Source organism: Anopheles gambiae, chromosome 2 (genome assembly GCF_943734735.2).
Source record: "Anopheles gambiae chromosome 2, idAnoGambNW_F1_1, whole genome shotgun sequence".
Classification (NCBI taxonomy): domain Eukaryota; kingdom Metazoa; phylum Arthropoda; class Insecta; order Diptera; family Culicidae; genus Anopheles; species Anopheles gambiae.
Window position 1 is genome coordinate 25,549,692 of NC_064601.1, and position 21,526 is coordinate 25,571,217.

The 21,526-nt window shown below is 46.4% G+C and overlaps 4 protein-coding genes across 4 annotated transcripts in view; 3 read left to right on the plus strand and 1 right to left on the minus strand.

The window, feature by feature from the left end:
- LOC3290670 (venom allergen 5) overlaps window positions 1-13,910 on the plus strand; it is a 38,008-nt gene extending 24,098 nt beyond the window's left edge. The window contains exon 7 of the mRNA XM_061640774.1: window positions 13,733-13,910. The gene's annotated coding sequence lies outside the window, so the exon portion shown is untranslated. The remainder of the gene's footprint in view (window positions 1-13,732) is intronic.
- An 85-nt stretch (window positions 13,911-13,995) lies between these two features.
- On the plus strand, window positions 13,996-15,931 carry LOC1273264 (mitochondrial outer membrane protein SLC25A46). Its single transcript, XM_312224.6, has 6 exons — window positions 13,996-14,183; window positions 14,292-14,455; window positions 14,554-14,836; window positions 14,910-14,966; window positions 15,035-15,250; window positions 15,319-15,931. Exons 1-6 carry the CDS (start codon window positions 14,143-14,145, stop codon window positions 15,854-15,856), a joined length of 1,299 nt encoding a protein of 432 aa, XP_312224.6. The 5' UTR covers window positions 13,996-14,142; the 3' UTR covers window positions 15,857-15,931.
- Window positions 15,932-16,306: 375 nt separating this feature from the next.
- Window positions 16,307-18,729, plus strand: LOC1273263 (zinc finger protein 436). Its single transcript, XM_312223.6, has 3 exons — window positions 16,307-16,535; window positions 16,624-18,187; window positions 18,269-18,729. The coding sequence occupies exons 1-3, from the start codon at window positions 16,398-16,400 to the stop codon at window positions 18,658-18,660; spliced, it is 2,094 nt and encodes a 697-aa protein (XP_312223.6). The 5' UTR covers window positions 16,307-16,397; the 3' UTR covers window positions 18,661-18,729.
- LOC1273262 (probable small nuclear ribonucleoprotein G) lies at window positions 18,715-19,296 on the minus strand. The gene is made up of 3 exons (XM_312222.4): window positions 19,138-19,296; window positions 18,917-19,064; window positions 18,715-18,829 (listed from the first exon to the last, which is right to left on the minus strand). The coding sequence occupies exons 1-3, from the start codon at window positions 19,167-19,169 to the stop codon at window positions 18,779-18,781; spliced, it is 231 nt and encodes a 76-aa protein (XP_312222.2). The 5' UTR covers window positions 19,170-19,296; the 3' UTR covers window positions 18,715-18,778.
- Between the last annotated feature and the right edge of the window lie 2,230 nt (window positions 19,297-21,526).

Here is a 21,526-nt window from a genome sequence, read left to right on the forward strand (position 1 = left end):
AGAGAGAGAAGGATGTGAAGTTATCCCGTGTGAAGTCGTTTCGCGGTTTTGGCTGCAATCTTTCGCACCGGTGTAGGTGCGCTGTAGCGGGAGCAAAAGTGCACATCTGTGCGAATCCGCCGCGAGAGTTATGGAAAGCATTAAGGGTGCGATGTCGCGAAAGGGAAGCGGATAAATAGAAAGTGAATATCAATTATCGTTTATTGATGCTGTTTCAGGGGCAGAGGGTCCGTTTTTTTTGCGACAATGATGTAGCAAATAATTACATGTTCGTAGAGCAACAGGAGTGTGGTGGCTATTTTATGTCAATTACTTATTCATATCATAATGGAAGGTAGTGTACTTTATTTTTAAATTCCAGGACATTAGATGACACTGCTAAGTGTTTCCATGTCGTTTGTGCCTTTCAAGAGGAAAAAATTAACTTATGACTAGCAAATTGCATAAATTAAGGCGTTTTTAAATTTAAGTATTTTAATGAATTTAAAGCAAACTTGCAATCTGTTTGCCAAATAAGCACCAATTTGTATAGTTTTTGATGATCTTTTGTTTGTGTAAATAACTTAGTTTGGCCCAATTTAAATAATAAGAGCAAAACATAATCAAAACGCCTTCTGCACGCTCAACACCAACAGCCCAGCGTGCTCCGATGAAGTGTTCATGTGTAATCGCTCGCCTCGTTTAGTAAAGCACGCAAAACCGATTGCCTGCGTGCAGGGAATGTTCGTGAAGCAAAGTGTTTTGCCTTGGTTGCTCGCGCAGCCCGAACATTGCTTACTTCCTGTTTCGGAGCTCAAAAGAAAAAATGGGCTGCAGCAAACGTGTGAGCGAAAGGAGCGGGAATGTGCCAACGAGCCGTCATTAAAAATGAAGCGTATCGATTGGGCTTCCGGTTGCCACTGGTTCGCTGCACAAGCCGCCTATTGCTACTACTAATACTATTACCCCATTTTTATGCTGGCACAGACTACTCGTGCTGTTGCGCTCGTGTTTGACTGCCCGTTTTGCAGCTGACCCCCGGGTCGGACCGCCTTCACCAACACAGCCATCGATGGGTTTAAAAATGAGAATTTCCGAAATAGTTACGAAACAAAACAGGATTCAACTTTAAAAAAAAAAACCTCCATAAAGCTGCAGGCAGCTGTTTTCCACTGTTTTGATGGTGTTGGTTTCGAATGGGGAAGATTTGCAGTGAATTTGTTTGCAGAACGAGGTGTTGGTTGAATTGTTTGATAGAAACAGTGGGAAACAATCTGTGCGATCGATTGTTATGTAGGGTGAAAATTAGATTCCGTAGGAGGGTGGAGGGGAAAAAGTTTAAAAGTGAATAAAAAGCAACACAAAGAACAACACCAATGGACTGTTTTTATGGAACGGGAGCTCACCAACGGGGCCGCGCCGCTCGTCCAAAAACGAACTGATGTCCTGACGAGTGGCAATGAAAGTAAAACGATTACTTGCAGTAATTGACGCTTGATGGGTTGTCTGTTAGTTGTAAGCAGTTGATTTGATAAGTGGGTCAAAACTAGCAGTTGTAAGTAAGTGAAGGGACGGATTGAGGACATGCAACAATGTGCGTCAAGTGGAATGAAAACAAGGTAGAAACAAGTTTTAGAAGCGTTGGAGGATATCAAATGAAAGAAAACAAGCAAACAAACAAATTCAAATATAAAATTTTATTCAAAACAATAAAAGTATGGGCACTTCAATTTGAAACTCCTCCAAACAGTCTCATACGTGGGATATAATCCCTATCTGGCGTTGCACCTGCCCGAAATGGACGCAATAAAACGTACACCAATCGTTTATTTGCAAGGGTGACATTTTATTTAAAATCCACCTTCAAGGTAGCAGGACAGTGGACGGCCTCAACCTGTTGCCTAAGGTACGCCTCTAGGGCTGAGCAGAAAGGGAGAAAAAAGGTATAGAAGAAGAAGAAGAAAAAAAAAAGAAGAGCTCCAGATATTTATGACGAGCATTTCCCGCTTTTATTGCGGTTATCGTACGGATTTCACCCTCCAGCCATGTACAACGTCGCATGGGGCAGGGTGGTTGAACGGATGCAAGCTGGAAATTGGCTTACCGTGTACCGGATTAATGTATACCCGTTCGGAAGTAGTGTTGGATCGGTAGGAAATGAGTTTTAATAAAAATTGCCCGTTTCGATTTATGTCGGAACCGTGTGCGATGTTGTGCACGCGAGTCTGTCTAGTGATTGGTGCGCTGTGGACTGTACAGCAAAGGCATCGAGCCAACCCGCTATACTTGTACCAGGACAATCTGCAGAGAAGTATTGCTTGGCCAGTGCTATAGCAAAATCTATTAAAAATATCAATAAGCTCCTATCAATCTGGATGACGTTTATGTTCGGCTGTTCGGTGGCGCTGATTGATGCATAAAAGTGTAACCATTTATGGCTACCGCTACACCGCTCGGTAAACCGTTGTGCACGTTGGTCGGTTTGATTGTGTAGCTTCGGTGGTGATAGTAATATCAACATTCAGTTTATGGTTGCACAGCGAATGGGGGAATGAGGGAAGCATGTAGATAAAAACATGACATGTACCGTTTTATTTGTGACATGATCGTTTAGCAAGCACGAGATTATTCGATGTTTGCTGGATTGTGTTGGTTTGTGCATAGGGGTAGTGGATGTCTACATCTTGGTAGAATTTAGTAGTAAGAAATATGGACGAATGAGAATAACGAGAACCACATTCTTTTCCTACAAAATGCAAAACTATTTCATCAAATTTATTAATAAAATGGTTTTTTGTTTAAAATTGCATACATCTAGGCGGTATCCCTTTTTAAATAACAATCTTGCACGATGTTTCAAATGGTTCCTGGGTTAAATCGCCACAAAGTATGCAATCCGCATAGCTGTTTGCTAAGAATAATTTAGCATAGCGTATTAAAATCATTTCGCCCCTTTCAATATTCACATTGTGACACAAAAAAGCATGCTCAATTACTGGTTAACCATGTAAGCTTCCAAAATGGAGCAAAAACATATAATCCCCGCTCGCGAAGTGTGTGCTGCTACAAACAGCTCGCGGCCAAATAATATTCCCCTTTTTTGTCAGCCCCACGCAGACATACACACTCACTCAATCAATTCCAATTTCGATAAACACTAAACCGTCGCACCTTAAACACACTCCATGTGTGCGTCGCCGGCATGAAACGAAAACAACTCGTGTGAAACAACTTCTCAACGGCAACCATGCTATGCCTTCCGGTGGTTTGAGGTGGATTAAATCTGTCCCAGTGAGGTGAGGTTTGTGTACGATTCTTTGAGCATGGTAATGGAGCACTTTTCGCTGCCCACCACCGTGTGCTGCACTGTGATTTAATAGGCATAAAACGTTTAAAAGGCTTACCCATGGGTTTGGTCACGCAATCCACATCGCTGGCAATGGACGCTCGACACGCAATGGAGGGCCCCGTCCACCCCGAAACCATCCTGGCAGGCTTGAGGTTGAGGTTTTGAACCGTGCCCAGGAAGTGTGCTGGAAAGTTTTGCCGTTTATCTAGGTAGCATGCTGGAACTGGTTTGAACAGTTCTTACGCGTGCATACGCGGTGGAGAGTTATTACCCGCTTAAACAACAATTATAGCGCTCACTTACCAAAATGGGGTGCAAGTTGGTGCAGTCTGGTGCATGGCGCGTGATAGCCGTGGCTTATCTTTTGGCACGTTTGTTTAAGTTTAAATCATAGCGAATTATCGGTGGAAGTTAAATGCAGCCGTTGCTGGTGCATAGTGACTTTTAATGCTCATTTCAACTGCAGCTCGTTGCGCCACGTAACCGCGTATCACGTGGGTGTGTTGAAATGCACGCAAGTTCTATTCTTTCAACAGGAGAAAGGGAGGGTGTTTTGCAAATGCCATTAAGTCATGCAAGCAAAGAAGCGAAATACTGGAATAGTTTGCTTTATTCGAGAGATGTGTTTTATTTAAAATGTTATTAATTTTAATAGCTGTTATACATCATAGAGGTTGGAACAATCGTTCAATAAAATAAACTTGCCAGCAACCTCCAGATGACAAGTGCCACTGTCAGCTAGTAATATTATTCAGCAAAAAGGATTGATCCTCGTAACTAACAAATGCCCAACGTCCCAAGCTGAATAGCACAAAGTGTTGACGCTACTTCAAACGGCCTTCCGTCAACGGTTGACTGACCGATACGGCGCTTGATTACAATCGCCGTTGACGTGGACCAAATTGAAATTGACGTCCGAGCGTAATTAGTACACCTTCTACCTGCTACGCTTTAATCCACCCACGGATACAGCGTCGCGTACGCACGCACGGTCCGACGACTTTGGAATCGTTTCAAAAAACACCCCGCCCACCTTCCCGCCAAGAAACGACCAGCACAGAACGAAAGCGACGAAAGAGCGAACGGGGGAAAGGTGTTTGAATATTTATCAAGCAACTATAAAATGTTCTTACGCTGACAACATGTCAACGGCAGGCGCGCACGTTCGGGCACGTTTTGCCCACCTGCTTTGGCTGTTAAATAATTCATTACCGGAGCCGGGCTGAAGAGCAGACCGGCAGGGACCGGCGGTGGTACCGTGCATGCTGGCAACAAGACAAGGACTTTCATCGAAACGTTCCGCAGTGTGCGATGTCTTCTGATTTGGGCCGAGATTGTGCAAAACCATCACTTCACCGTATCAATTCTCCCCCCCTGTGGTGTAGTGTGTGTGTGTGTGTGTGTGTGTGTGTGTGTGTGTTCGCGCACATGTGGGAATATTTACGTACGACCAGAACACTCGCTGGTAATATTTTCAATCCGATACCTGTATGTCGCTGACACTGTCAATAGATGGTTGGTTGGGTGGAGGTGGATGCTGGTGATACGGCGAGAAAGTGTTGGCCAAGCAAGGGGACAGATTGTTTGCTTTGGTTTCTGTTTTAAAAATACCTAAGAGCTACTCAATATTGCATTGGAAGCTTTAGAAGAGCATTTTAAGCGAAGGTTTAAAGAATACGATGGTAAACGTTTGCTTCCCAAACCGTCTTTGCTGTAAATATGTTTGAGGAGAAATTTCTTTTAAAATGTAATTGAGGAGAAAATACATTTCAACGATGTTCATAAACTAATATTCTGTGTATGTAGCACCAACTTTTTGTTTTTCTCTCAATGGAGACGCCACAATGCTCATGATGAAATACAGTTGAATGTTCGAAACGCCTAACAGTATGCTATATACTACTCTGCTAGTACGCCTAAATCTATGCAATCCATATACCTTAGAGATAGATAGTTGTTAAAACTACGACTATTTTAATTGCATGATTGTGTTTCAAGTCTTTCAAAATCCTTTAATGATTGCTTTAGTTGAATAACTGTTTAATTTTTAAAACAAAGAGAAAACAAAAACTGGTTTTTAACACCGCTTAGCAACAATTGAGCAACTACTCGCTAATCATACGCTCTTTAGAGCTGGTCGACCAAAGTTATGAGCCCCTCGGACAATCTATAGCCATGTATCTCTTCGTAATTTCGCAAAACTCAGTTTCTGTATGTTTTGAACATAAGAAAACTCTTCATTTGCTTTCGTCGCTACAAATTCTTTCTCCGCGTGTCGTGAGAACCCTCGTAGCTGTGGCGCTTACTTATTCTCATACGTCGGTTGTGTTTGTGCGGTGCTATTTGTTGTACTATTTGTCCAATGTGTTTGGGGTATGGATTTTGCCCGCTGTGGAACGCACAGTTTACCGCTTTGCTGCAGTGCAAAGTTATCGGATGCTCGGAATCTCTTTACCGAGCATCATCAATAGTGAATGGGTTCCGTGGGTCGGTGTGCTAGTGGGTGTACATAGGTTTATGTTTGGCAGTACGCTGCGCTGGAGGTTAAAGTTTATTATGCTGCTTGAGGCCGGTGAGGACGGGGAGAAAAAGCGTTGGGCATGGTGTTGAGTACGACCTTCAAACAATTTACGACATTTCTTGGGAAACTATTCAGGGGGGGGCCCTTTATTTGGAGGAGTTTGAAGATAGGGCTAATGGTTCCGCGTTGCAACGTTTGCCAGTGTTTGCCTAAAATTGTATAATTTTGTTAAAATTATGAAATAATCGTTACCTAAAACTTTAGAATCCTTAAAGCCACTAGAGCTACATCACTACATTCCACCGCTAGCGCAATGGATTCCTATTGCAAAAATGTACGTATTGCCCAGTACGCTCCAAGGACGCACCTCGGTTGTTCGCCTTTCGGCCGAGACGAAAGCGAAACTACTTTCGATTTTATGTGTGCCCTCCCGCTGCTGCTGCGTCCTCAACCTCACAGTGAAGATGAAACGAAAACACAGCACCGACCAGAACAAGCAGATGAGCAGCCTTGCCGTGGTCCGTGCAATTTCGTCGGAAGGTTTAGAATGCGCACGCGGCAGGCCGAAACGTGGAACGGGAGGGACGGTCGGGGGCCGAAAGGAAAGTCGTGTCCAAAATGCGAAGACCGAAATCCACACCCTCCTCACGCACACTCCTCTCCCGACCCTCCCCCAACAGGCGAAGCGAATGGAAGTGACGGTGAATTCTTCACATACATTACCACACATACGGCCACCGAGTTTGCTTCACCCCTGGCCATCCCAGCACCCACTTTCGGACGTTATCTGTTTGTGCCCTCCCGCCGCCATCATCCCACCGCTCACGAACGGTCGCAATTTTACTGCTTTACATTTCCATCGACCTATACCTATGTAATGCCCGACGCGCACTGTCCCTTGTGCTATCAGCAACGCCGGCACACGAACGGGCGGACGGACGGTCGGACTCGTGTCTTTCCCTATCGTGTCGGTTTCTTGGTCGAAAGAAAATAGCCCCTTTCTGGCCCCCACATGGTTTTAAGCTTTTGAAAAACCCCTTTCATACCCGGCCGCTGCCGCTGTTGTCCTCCCGATGCTCCTGCCGGTTTGCCACCCCGTCACGGTGACCAACGAGCAGCGCAGTGGCCAAACACGTTTAGGGTGGCGAGGATGAGGGGACCTATGTACAGCGCATAATATGTATACGCATGTTGTAAAATATACACACATACACACACACAGACACCCACACAACAACACACATACACACACACGTTCAGCACGCACAATCCCGCTCTCGGCTCTGCTGGTTGGTTTCAAAAATTCTACTTTGCTTTCTCCTCACACACCATTAAAGGAGGCTTGGAAGGATGCTGCGAACCTGGGAGGGGTGGAGGGGACTGTTGAAATGGGAGAGGGGTAGGGTAGGAGACCGGTGGGAGTTGAGAGTAAATTATGCGTGTCACCCTTTCACTGCAAAGCCGTTCGTTTGTCCTGCCACCGCTGCTGTTGTTGCGTCACGTCGCCTGGACACTAACGCCTGCTCCGACCAGTGCTCCGGCCTGCTCCCGTACGTATTGTTATTTATGTTCTCGCTCTGCAGCAGGACAGAGATAGACAGGACAGAGAGAAAGAGCGGGATGGGCAGGGTGTACGGCTCGAACGCAATGACTAGTCCGCCGGCCAAATGTGTCTATGACTAGGCGGTTGTTAAGGATGGTCTGTTGCTTTGCTTACAATCTTTCCCACTTTCTCGGCTGGCCATTCATCTGACCGTTTCTTTTACTTGCGCTGCTGCTACGCAGCGGTACAGTAGGCGCAACTAGAGTCGAAAATAGGCTATTTTTTTTAATAAATTTTGAAATACTTTGTGTACAATGCTTCAATTTACGCTAAAAGATACAACTTGATAGTTTTGTTTGCATAGTTTTATTTAAATAAAGCAATTTGGAAACACGGATTGCATAACTTCAGGCTTATCGATGTAGCGATTCTCATACAATTTCTTACTACACCAAGCTACGCCTAAAAGTATGCAACAAATAGTTGAAATAACCGTTTTGCCAAAATTTCATTAAAAATTGGAAAATAATCAATCAAAACAGAATTTCTTTCCCTTTGTCCCTCAAAACGTCGCCTATAGTGCCGCTCATCCACTACGACCGACGACCGGTGGGAATGACTAGTCTCCTTCCACGCCGGCCCATTCGCTCGTTTACAGTCGCATAGCTTCAGCGTGCGGGGCTGCGCCGGAAGGCGTCGTGAGTGTTTGTGCCATCGTTTCCCACCCTCATCTCCCCTTCATGCCACGTTCTTGTGCGGGTGCTGGGAGGGGAGTGTGGCAGCGTGGGCAGCTCCCAAACGTTCCCATGCGCCCAGCAAAACATCTCGACGTCCGAGTTTAAGAGTTGCACGAGAGATCTGGAGAAAGGAAACGCCGCGCCGATGTGTGTAGTGCTCTTCCGGGTGAAGATGCCAGGGGAGAAGGGTTGATTGGCTCAGGCAGGAGGGAGAGCGGGCAGTGTAGCAGCAATGAAAAATGGAATGAGTGTGAAGTGAAAGCGGAAAGGATAGCGGCCGTACCGGTACGCTCGCTGTTCGCGTCCCGTGTTGATGTACGTGTTGTTGTCTACATTTAGGCGTTTTAGGCTAGCCATGTGGACAGACCGGTGCGTGCACTGTGCGGTGGCCGAGGGTGGCAGCATGACCGAACGCTGTGTTACCATCGGTTCCATCGGCTCTAAAGTATGTGAGAGAGCGAGCGTGTGTGTGTGTGTGTATGTGGTTGGATGTGTAAAAAAAGGGGAGGATGTGTTTGGTTTGCCCACTCTCGTAGCACATACTGAGGGAGATATAATGATGATTTTCAGAATAAATATAAACCAGCATGCTGCTGCTACGGCTGCTGGACTTGTTTTTCTCCGCTACACACACCGCCTTCCTGATATCCTTGCTATGAAAGCCGAGGAGTTTCTGTCGGCGTTCCTTTGGAAGCAGAACGATGTAAATGTGTTGCGCAAACACGGCAACACAGAAACATACTTACAGCCAAGCTGGGCAGAAATTATTCCGCTAGCACAACGAGAACGTACTAAGGGCTACGGCTAGTAGTGTCCTTGCAATACGGTGTGGCATAGTTCGTATTGGAAACTCCTAGCACGACTTGGAGTGCGGCTGTTAGTTGTACTTTCGTGTTGCACTTGGTAAAATTGGGACGACGATGGAATTGTAAAATGGGATGGTGGGAAGTCTTTAAATTGCGTCACAAGCGTTTGCTAGAAACAAGGGAGAGGTGCAGGAAAATTATTGCCTTACACGATTCGCAGAACATGGACTGTTGTTTTCGTTAGGGAAGATGCTAAATTTTGTGGGAACACTCATCGCCAGTGGTAGGGAGTCATTGAATTAGAAACCGTTCAATGGGCATGCATTCTTGGTTGGGTTTCGATTGTGTTTAGAGCCGGGTGGGTTTAGGAGATACCAACAAAAGTATTGTGTTCCATATTATGGAATGTCACTCAGTTACTCAACATTTCTATCTTTGATATTCTTGATAAAATAGATTCAGTAGGAGCTGTCTTCAATCACTTTGCGTCATACATTGTATATGAACGATCTTTATACATCATTAATAACATTTTGCATTAAAATTGCCTAACTTTAGGCGTTTTTCTTTAGACAAACCCTTTCGTTTTAGTACGGGGCAATTTTGTACAGTTTTACTGTTATGCTGTAGTTGAGCAATCAAGTATTACACCTTCTAACAGCTTATTGGATCTTGAAGATGTCTGCTCAATTTGCGCCCCGTTACGTGACGTGCCTAGGACGTTAAATCCAATTAGAGTGTGAGATCGCCCCTTCACCGAACGTACACCAAACGTTCGTGGCTCACACTGAGCCCTCCTCCAAATGCAAATACTACCACCCCGGCCCGGGAAATGGTCACTCGCCATGCCAAAAAACAATCGATTTCATCACTCATATTCCGGCATCGACAGAAGGGCAGCCTTCGTGAAGCAAACCCCCGTACCGCTTCCCCATACGGTCAGTTTATGATGGGCTTTGTTTCGGCGGGGTTTGCTCCCACCCCCCCGGAAAACATCCTTCCGGAATGGGAAACATCTCCGCGTACCGTGCGTATGGCTGAGCGAAGAAGGAACGAGGGAGAAACGTATTTTACAGCGAAAGGCTAGGAACCGTTCCCTAGGAAACAGGTGCGCCAATACTCACGCGTGTGCCGGTGAAGGAGAGGAGAAAGTCGTCCTGCCAGCAAAGGGGAGAGAGAGAACGGGATGCAAACTCCTCGAGCAAGAGGAATGTCCGGTCCTGGGGGGGGGGGGGGGGGGGGGGTGGTTGCGTACTGTGGACTATGTAAATTTCTATTTCCATCCACCGTTTGCGATTGCCCTTAGCTTAGGCTTCTTCCTTGAAATCACCCTTGGCTCGACTTCACAGCATTCGCACTCGTGGAAGAGAAGCAGAGAGCGTGTGAGAAAGAGTGTGTGTGTGTGTGTGTGTGTGTGTGGAAAGGCCAGTGTCCGTGTAGTTATTACAGCTACCCAGCCACCCTCACGCGTGTGCCAGAATTCATGCCGTTATGCGTATGTGTGTTTATGCAAAATGAATGTGCGCACCGATGGTAAAGAATGCCCGTTCGGGTTTACCCTCGCCGACACACGTACGCCGACGGCCAGCGTCCGAAAAACGTCGTTTACTTGGACGCGACCCTTTTGCTATGCGTACGCGTACGCAAACACACGCCAGGGCCAGCGCAGCGCAAATGCTGTGCCATCAGCGTCGTCCTTTAAATATCCTTCGACCCGCACCAACGACACAAGCACACACATCTTTCCCGGCAGGAGCTCGTTTCGAAAATATGTGCGTGTGCGTGTGATTCTGCTTTTTGTAAAAAGATGGCAGGCGAGGAGAGGATGGCCGGGTGGGTAATATATATAATAAGTCACCGGTGGCAGTAGCAGTGTCCGGCAGCACGGTGCTCATACCAGATAACGCGTACGATGGGAGATTCTTCCTGGGAAGGGTGGCCCTTCTGCCCAGCAGCTAACCTTGTTATAGTACGCGTAGAGAAAATTATAAAACAGCTCCTGTAGAGACTATTTTGTATATTCTATACAGCTTGAAAAGATCTTGCTGCTGTGCGGTTTGCATACATAAAGGCGGAATTTTAGCAAGTCCTTTCCGAAAAAAACTTGGTTGAATTGAATTTCCGTAGCTTATTAACGGCTTGTTGGTCCATTTCAATAAGACAGTCACATGTGGGAACGTAAACGGTCTTACTGGACGTCGGTCAGCATGCCTGACATGCCTGTAACGACGTGTTTTGTTGGCGAATGGGTGCAATTTTCCATCTCCCCTTTTAACACACTGTTTGCTAGACAGTGTTTTTTTTTGTTGCTTTTTTGGTAAAGCAGCAGGGAACGGGCGGAAAGCAAATAAAGTGAAATATTTTTAATAATAATCGAATCGAATACATAAACGCCCAACTCCGGACTCCCCATCCTTAGGCTGGGTACATGAACGCTGAAGCGGCCAAACGAGCCTGATCCGGTCGTGTCGTGATGGTGGTTATACTCCGGTACATATAAATGAGGAAAAAATGTGTCCGTATCGAACGGCGGTGTGGCGTACGGTCAACCTAATCGACTCCCCCCTCCTCATTCGTTCCTTATCCTTACGGGGCTAAATCCTTCGAGATTTCAACAAAGGTAAAATGGCAAATTGCTTTCCGTAACGGTGTTACCTTTGCTGAAAAAAGGGGTTGAACTGATCAGCACAGTGGCTGGACGGAACGCAAACAGACACACACATACACACAGATATAGAAGCATAAAAACACACACACACAGCTAGGAGAGTTGAGCGTTGGTCTAAAAATTATCGATATGAATTATGGTCGCATTCGTGTCTGTAAATAATGATGGTCAGGGCTGTTGGAACGGCAGCTCGAACAGGAGGCGGTGTGGTCGGGAAGGTGGGAGGTAAGTTTATGTTACGATAGCGAGAGTGGCCGCCTCTGCCCTCTGCTCGGAATACTTTATTACTACGGGAGCGATTGGAAGGGTGGCAGTTTTTTAAGAGATAGGGACGCGCACTAGGCGATAGATAAAAAGTTTCGGTGTCTGGGAGGGTATCGCACGGGCAGCACGGCGCCTTAAGGTAGGCAAGGGCGATAAGTCTACTAATTGAATCATAATTAGTCCAAACACGTAGAAGAAGAATTGTTGGCAATTTGAGCATGATGCAAAGTGAATTTCGCTATTGGAATGTTGGGTTGCTGTGGGGACGAATAAAATGATGACAGTGGACAGCATAACATGGTTGCTGGAGAGAGGTTTTTAATCAGCATAGTTCAATATTAATGGCGAAGGCTAGCTTGGACGCTCGGGAAGAAGAGCTAGATAGATAGAAGAGCAATGTGAATCATTTTATACGAATACGAGCTGGATTTAAAACATTTTATGAAGCTTTAAAATACTCATTCTCACTTAGTGCCCGTTACGGGTTATGCGTTTTCTGGGCGATACGCTTAAAACGGGTTTAAAATCGAGCCAGCGAGTCAGCACTTTTTGCACGCTGTCAGCTGAAACCTTATGCCCGCTTATGGGTGGATGTAATTCTTTCAAAGATAAACATAATTTGTCCTTCCCCTTTCCTCCTCAACCCTTCCTGTCTCCCCGTCCTCCAGCTTAGCATGTAAAATTATTAATCAGTGAAAGGACGCTGGACAAGTGCCGGACAGGACCATGCAGTACATCTTGCGTACAAATTAATAAGACGCGCATCAAAACGACACACGGCGCACACAAGCACACACAAAAAAAACGACAACCCAAAACGACAACCCACCCGTGAACGTGCAATATTACCGTGGCAATAAAATAATATGGAACTGTAATGACGGTCGGAAGCGGGTGGGCTGGTACATAAACATTCCTTTAACCCCTTTTCTTCCGGCCAGCCGCATTGTCCCCGGCATAGGCCGTAGGGGCAAGCGTGTCAACGTACAAACGTGGACGGGGTTTTTTTTTATAACTGTCCGTACGTGACTATTCTTCTGACCGTGATGAAGCCGAAACTTCGTTAAGGTAAATTGATAAGGTAGGGCCATTTTTGTACACACAAGCACTTAAGCCATGTGTGTGCAGAAAGGAGGCATACCAAAAAAAAAAGAGAGAAGTGAAGATGAATTCTTCTCCGTGTGACGATTATCGTGGGTGATAAAAAGAAGCATACCTACCTGAATGGGCAAACGAAAAAATGACCATTTCCCGTTGCATTATGATGTGCTGCTTGGCCCCTGGTGGATGCGTTTAAGTGTGTGTGTTTGTGTCGTGCTTGTTTACTGCCGCTCGTGGTGTGGTTTTATAGTACAAGAAAAATTACCAGGAAATGGTACTCGCTTGAGTGGTGTTTCATCATTTAACTTTGTTAGAACGATCCCGACTAGTGGTTGCGAGATGTGGTAGGGACGTTTGATTTAATCGACTAGCTGCGATAGAAGTAAACCATGTTGGTGATTGGCAAACGCTGTGTTACCAAATTGAGTTTTAAAGCATTGATGAAATACGGCACTACGGCTAAACTATTTATTTTCAAAGAAAAAACTCAATTACTAAACCTTAAATATCTTAATTTAATACCAACATTCAAATTTTGAACGAATTGGGTTCCAACCCAACCCCCCCTTTTTTTAAATTTCCATTTAATATATTTACATAACACTAGATATTTCAGCACTTGAGGAAATGCGTTTGAGTATCTTACAATAAAAATTTAAACAATACTCAGTCTAGTTCAATATTCACAAAATTAAATTAATACAACGTTTAATTTGATGTGTAACGGGCAATTTGAAACCATGTTTACCATAGAAATTATTCAGTCTTTTCACAGGGGCGCTTTGTGACGGCCGGAACCCACTTCAAAGCAAGGTGCGACAACAATGCCATCTTGACAGTCTTTGGCGAAGTGTCGACAATCACCTAAAAGTTAACAACAATTAAAATCGAAAAAATATGTTATTTTCTGAAAAGCAACATATAAAAGGATTTATAGAAAACAAAGCAATAATTTATTAAATGTTAATAGACGAAAGAAAAGCTCAAATTATAACGCCTCAAAATGTATTCCATCAAATGTCAGTGCTTTTTGACAGCTAACCTGACCCAAGCTCCAACCTGGTCTCATATGGGAAAGACAGCTCTGTTGAACAAAAAAAGCAAGCAAAAAACTAGGGCCAGTGCAAAATTGTGCAAAAATATCTAGGATTTGTTTAGCAAATAGATGTAGCCGATGCACAATCACCAAATGGCTGGCCTGGAAGATTACGGGCGGTAAGCAACGTTACAATGCACATACCCACCTCATCCACATTCCGGCCTTGGCCCGGTGCGTAATAACCGTGCTTCTCAAACCTTCGTGCAATCCTGTCCCGCCCGCAGGTACCTGGAAGATGAGGATGAGTTAGATAATGCACGGTTCCTGTCCGCTTACAAATCCACCCTGGACGATGCGCCGTATCAGTTCATCAACTCGGAGCGCGATCTTACGCTGCCACTGCAGAAGCACAAAAACGTTCAACCACTGTACGAAAGCCCGGACGATGGTAAGCCGATGCAAAAATGCATTTGTTTACATTGCAGCAACTGTTTCGTCATACTTTTGTTCTCCTCTTGCGTTGGTTTGCCCTTTCCGACCGTTTAGAAATATCGCTGCGGAAATATCTCGGTGCGAGCGTTAACCTCATCAGCCTGATTACGGAGAACCTGCTATGCCATCCGTTTTTGGTGCTGCGACGCCAGTGCCAGGTGCATCACACCGCCCGGCGGTACCACGTCGTGCCGATCACCCTGCTGCCGGTGATTGTGCATCTGCACCAGCGGCAGGGTGTTACGACGCTGTGGAAGGGTATCGGCAGCGTGCTTCTAGTCCGTGGCATGACGCTGGCCGTGGAGGATGTGATATCAAAGTTTACGCCCTGGCCAAAGTGAGTGAGGGAAGGTGCACGGTGCAGAAGAACTTGTTCCACTAACGCTCCATGAGTTTGCTTCTTCTTGCAGGGAAATTAATGCTAAAACTACTGTCAAACAGTTCGGTCAACATTTGCTGCTGAAATGGTAAGATTCGTTGGCATGTGACCTGTAACCCGCATGCTCTGATGGGTCCGGTTTTATCCTTCCCGTAGCATAAGCATAGCGGCAGTGGTTCCGTTTTACTCTGCATCGCTCGTCGAAACTGTCCAGAGCGACATTGCCAGCGAGAAGCCGGGCATATTCGATGTGTTCCGCGAGGGAGCGAGCCGCCTGCTGTCCTGGAGCGTCCCGCAGAAGGGCCGAATGTTGCCGGTGTGGGCCTTGGTAGGGCCGAGCATATCGCTCGGTCTGTCGAAATACGTTTGCCAGTAAGTGAATAGTTGCGCTCGGAACACATTCTTTGACCGTAAGCTAACTAAATGTCCCTTCAAATCAGACTGTTTGTGCGCGGCATCTCGACCAGGATCATGTGCAGACGGGTAACGTTTTACGAGGAGCGGCGCGGCGCTCGGACGCGCGATTTCGCCGCCCAGAGCCAGGTGATCGAGGTGTACTCGACCATGATTTCGCTGATGGCGACGGAAATGATTTTCTACCCGTTCGAGACGATCCTGCACCGGATCCAGCTGCAGGGCACGCGCACAATCATCGACAATCTGGACTCGGGCTATTCGGTCGTACCGATTCTGACCAGCTACGAGGGGGTGGTCGACTGCTACCGGCAAACGCTGGCCAGCGAGGGCGTGAGCGGACTGTACAAGGGTTTCGGCGCGATGATGCTGCAGTTTGCGGCGCACGTGGCAGTGATCAAGCTGGGCAAGTGGTTCATAACGCAGATTTCCGAGCTGATGTCGAGCAAACCGCCGGCAAAGGTGGTGGAGTTTTACAAGCTGGAGGGCAAGACGCCCGTCGGGTCGGCCACGATGTCCCGGAGCATTAGCGGCATTAGTTCACTTAGCGAAGAAATATCGTAGGGTGTGTGTGTGTTTTACTCATTGCGTGTTGCAAGGAAGAAAATACAGAAAAAATATGTTTGTTTAAATCTTAAACCGTTACGACAAAGGGTTTGTTTTTTTTGTCCATCACCGAACCATAAAAGAAAAGAAAAAGTTATTTAAATCGCTCATAACTATGATTGCTTTGGCGAAAACTAAGATACGACTGTAATTGGGACCGAAAAAAATTCCCAAAACAAGGCAGGCGTAAGTAAAAACAGTAGTATGTCAAAAATCTGTCAATTTTTAGTTTATAGTCGTAGTTGAAGAGTCCAAATCTATGATATCGTATGTTTTATTCAAAACAATGTTCGATAACGTATTAATTTTACCACAAAAGCTACGTTGGAACGGATCATAGTTGACATAAGCACCCCTTAATAAGGTCTTAATTGCAGCTGGCTTCCCCACGCCAAACGAGCCTGTCAACTGGGAACTGTCAGTCGTGGCGGGATTTGGTGTTTTGTTATTGTTTAGCGATCGGTCGTACGGATGGATAGAGCTTCGAAACGGCTGGAAAATGGAAAGTGTGCTAGATTTCAGCGTTATTTGCCATACCTGTTTAAGTGTAACGCCGAGTACGATATCGGTGAAGAGTACAGATCTTAAGTACAATGTCCCGCTCGCCACAATGATCAACAAAATCAGCGCATTCGAGGTAAGCTTGGGCGTCAGTTGAAAACATTGTTGTTGCTGCTATTGGTACCCGAATTTTTTTGTTTGTTCTCTCTCCCTCTTACACCCAGCGCCAAGACAACCCGAGGCTTCCGGACAGATTGTGTTTCGTGTGTGCGGAACAGCTCCGGATCGCGTACGGCTTTCAGCAGATGTGTGACGATTCGTACCGGATTCTTCTCATCCAATTGGAGAAACAACCGGAGCCAGTAGTACCAAAGGAAGAACCCGTCATCATCGACGTGGACGCGCTAGGGATGTCTGAAACTGAGCAGGATGAAAGCGAACAGAAAGAGATTAAACAGCTTGAGACGAAGCATAGTGTGGCGAAGCAGAATGAGACGAAGCAAATTGCGCCGATACTGAGTGAGGTGGCGAAGCCGATTGAGCCGAAACTGAGCGTGGTGGCGAAGCAGATTGAGCCGAAACAGAATGAGACGAAGCAGATTGAGCCGATACAGAGTGGGTCGAAACTGAATGAGACGCGGCAAGATGCGCCGAAACAGATTGAGCCGAAACAGATTGCGATGGAACCGATTGTGATGGGGCATGATGTCATAGAGCAGGATGCCATGGAGCAGGATGCCATGGAGCAGGATTTCATCGAGCAGGATGCCATGGAGCAGGATGGCACGGAACAGTACGACACGGAGCAATATGACACGGAGCAGTACGACACGGATCAGTACGACACAGATCAGTACGACACGGAGCAATACGACACGGAGCAATACGACACCGAGCAGGATGACACGGAGCAGGATGACACGGAGCAGAATGGCACGGAGCAGAATGGCATGGTACTCGAAAATGGCTTTATCTCGCCTAGCACCTCCACTGCACCAATGAGCTCAATGAGCAGCGATGTACGAAAATCAGAACTAAGCGAACTGTTGAACGAAGCCGAATACCTCGAGGAATATCTCATGGCCGATCCCGAAGAGCCAACCGAAGAGCAGTTCCCTAAGCCAGCCCCGATCGGCGGTGCCACTGTAGCGGAAGCGGAAGACAATAACAATGGCATCGAGGACGATCTCCAGTCCATAGTCGTGCCCGGCGAGGATGGAATACGCGAAATTCAGAACCAATGCCACGTGTGCGGGCTCATTCTGAGCAAGCTGGCGCATCTGAAACGCCACATGAAGGCGCACGCCGGAACCAAACCGTTCAAGTGCAACGTGTGCTCGAAGTCGTTCTCCCGTGCGGACAATCTGCGGGCGCACCAAAGGATGCACACGGCGGAGAAGAACTACAAGTGTCCGCTGTGCGACGAACGCTTCAAGCGTGTCGATGCGGCCAAGGCGCACATGGGCTCGGCGCATCGCGACTTCGTGGAGGCCAACTACCACGTGTGCACGGTGTGTGACAACTTCTTCAAGACGGACGAGAAGCTGATCGCGCACATGGAGCTGCACAGGGGCGTCAACAGGCTGGTGTGTGACGTGTGCGGCAAGCAGTTCGTGGGCATGATGGCGTACGAGGCCCACCTGCAGCGGCACGCGGCCGAGTCGGAACAACCGACCACGTACTCCTGTGCGCACTGTGACAAGAAGTTTTCCAGCAAAGCGTACCTGTTGATGCATATGCGCTACATGATGGCAAACAAATGCTTGGAGTGCAAGTACTGTGGCAAAAGTGCGTACCTCTTTCTTGCTTGCCGCAACGCAAGGGCACAATCGTTTAATGTGAGCATTTCTTTCTTGTTTTCGTTTACAGAATTTGCACGCCAGAGTGATTTGAAGTCGCACGAAGATTACCATACCGGGATCAAGCCCTTCACCTGCAAGACCTGCGGGAAGAGCTTCCATCGTCAGTGTACGCTCGTCGTACACATGCGAACGCACACGGGAGAAAAACCGTTCCAATGTTCGTACTGTCCCAAAAGCTTCTACCAGAAGAACGACATGCTGACGCACGAGCGGCGCCATACGGGTGAGCGGTACCAGTGCGAATTTTGTGAGCAAAAGTTTATTCACCTGCACCTGCTGAATTCGCATCTGAAGGTAGTACACAACCATGACGTGGATTGCCGAAAGCGGGGTGTGAAGAAGTTTTTCGACGAACCCGGTCCGACGGTTTTTGCGGCGAAGGAACCGAAGCCCGAGTAGCAGTGGAGCGGTTGTGAGTTTAAGTTTTTCTTTGTAAATTTTTAGAAATACATGTACAATAAACTCTGACCCGAGTGCGATTGACTTTATTTGAAGATTATAGAAGAGCTAGCGCTCATTATATCCTATCCAGTGCTTCCACCATGATGATGCTGTTGCCCCGGATAACCTGCGGACGGCACAAGCGTGGGATTGCGTGAGAAATGGCTGTATTACATACTTCTCCCGGATCATCCCGGACCCTGCTTCAACTTACCACCATTCCAATGTTGTTGCGGGTACCGTCCTTACACTCCTCGATGGATTCGTCCACCACCACGTTCATGAAGGGATCAAAACCACGCAGGATGCCGGAAACGACTCGTCCACCATTCAGCTTCAGCGATAGCCGCTTGTCCATGTACCTTTGTACCAAACGAGAAACGAACCCGGTCAATGGCTCTGGTAGGTGGAAGGTAGCATTTGAGGTTAACTTACTTTTTCAACTCTGGCGGATGTGCTTTCGACATATTGGATAAACAATGGTAAACACGTTTGGTGGGGAAAGTTAGGCACAAAATTTGCACAAAATGCCGCAAATTGTGGTCGCGCGTTGTTTGTGTTTGTTTGACAATTTGTTGACAGCTTGCAAAGCACACGCTGTCAGGTTGTGTCATGGGAAGCTATTATGACACTCATGAACCTTTGTTCAAAGATGCTCGCGTTCGGTAACAAGTACGGTTTTTTTGAAAACAATAACGATAAGTTAACACGTTTAAAAAATTATTAAGAAATAATGAACAGCTGCAGAATATTAAAGAAATTTGAGGAATTATAGAATTAAATATTTCGAATCGCTGAAAACATTTTTTGCTAGCGGCCCATGTAGACAAAACTACTCAGCGTAATACACGCTGCAAAGGCGGCTCCGTGCAGCTCTTAAGCAGCATCAAAGTGTCTGATTACGGTTCCAGCGAATGGGCATAGTAAAAGGCACAATTGAAAGATGCGAATGAGGTCAATAGGATCTAAGTCGCTATAAAAAAATGATGCAATGGTGGATTAGTGAAAGTACAATATAGTGATTAGAAGCTCACTTTAGTTTTAATTTTCATCTTAATCTTAACAAAAAATGAAAACTTAACCTAAAAAATGAAACTTTAAAGCAGGTGTGACTTACTTTGAAAAAAATCGAAACGAGGTTTTAACAAATTTTGGAATGTTATCCTAACCCAACAAGGACATATTCGTGAGTTTCACACTCTAATTTAAAACACCACCAAAAATGCCTAGCAGATGATACCGAATAGCATAGCTCATCCATCGTGAATACAAACATCAATCTATTCGAACAAAACAACTTCCAAGAATCTCAGTCACGTGGGGCATATGAAGATGAATTAAAAGTTTCCCACATTACAACCTGCACTAAGCTCCCCTTAATCCAGCGCTTGGAAAATATCCCAATTTTACACACATCACACACAACCACACACACACACAGTTCAGACGAACATAGGTAATCAAACAACCGGTAAGCATCAAAATCAGATCAGATCAGAACGGAATCCGACGATAGTGGCGGATCTGCTCCGAGGCACGACATCCACACGAGATTGTGTCCCGGCTAAGCCCCGATCATGCCGAAACGGGTTGCCAATATTAGTCACTATCATCAGAAGCTAAGTCGTGTACTTCCCGATAGTGAGGGGGTGTACGTGGCGTGTCCTCCATCGCCACACAATGTTGACCGAGCCGTGCTGCTGCCAAGTTGGTGTAGGTAAACAGAAGCGCCAAAATAACCAAACAGCAGAGGAATACAAATGACTACCGCCTGGGTTGTGGGGCACGAAGGCACGAAGATGCAAAGGGGTAGAAGTTATTTGATAGGTATCCATCCATCTTCCTAAACTTGTCTGCTTTGGTGCCGGGCGCAAGGTTGTTAATCGGTAGGCAAGCAGGTGGGTGGTTTATACGGCGGTGATGGTGCTAATACGTGGTGGTTAAGTTCGGTGGCGGATAAACAAGCTTTCCCCGTTGCAGCCGAGCTGGGGTGTATGGCAACGATGGGTGGTTGGTGCTATTTTTGGGGAGGTTGCAAGGAGTAAATTCCGCGTTTAGCTGTACATGATTGCGAAATTATTTCATGGCTTGATGTTTGAGTACATTAAGCGCATTGTAATGAATGAAACGTTTTACTAGCTGGACTAGCTTTCGGTCTTTCAAGTCACTGGACCACTTCAGCATTCTAGGAGGTTCTCGAAGAAACACATTCACAACCAAGATGAAAGACAGTGCATACTCGACAATCAGCAGCCAGTCGCAAGCACCCTGTCCGGCTCTCTTGGAAGGCTCTTTCGCAGTACGCACGAGTGACACAGTTTCGTTTTCGCCTCTTCTCTCGTGATGCTTGTTTCGCATAACTTCCGGCGACACTTGCCCGCCGGGTGTAGGAAGTCTTGGTACCGCAATCTTTGCATTCGCGGTGGAATTCGGCGGAAGAACGCAACGAGCGCGCTCGAATAAATTAGTTGCAAAGTTTGTGCCTTGTGCTGTGCCTATCGAACCACTTTTCCTTTGAAAGTCGGCCCCGGGTCTGTCATGTTATGAGGAAGAGGGAAGAAAATTGCACAAAACAATCAAAGTAACCAATACGCTATGTTACGTTGTCACAGCCGACTGTGCGGTTATGCTGAATGTCATTCCTTCCGCATTGGACAGAGAAACACTGGGCCTGATCGCCAACGAAAGTCGATAAAATTTATCCGATCGGTTAATATGCTCGACTCCACCGGTGGAATTTATTTTCCACCGGTGGATAATTTCTCCACTGGTGGATAACTCTTTCCGATTCGAGTAGCCATTGGTTTTGCCTATTTGTCAATCA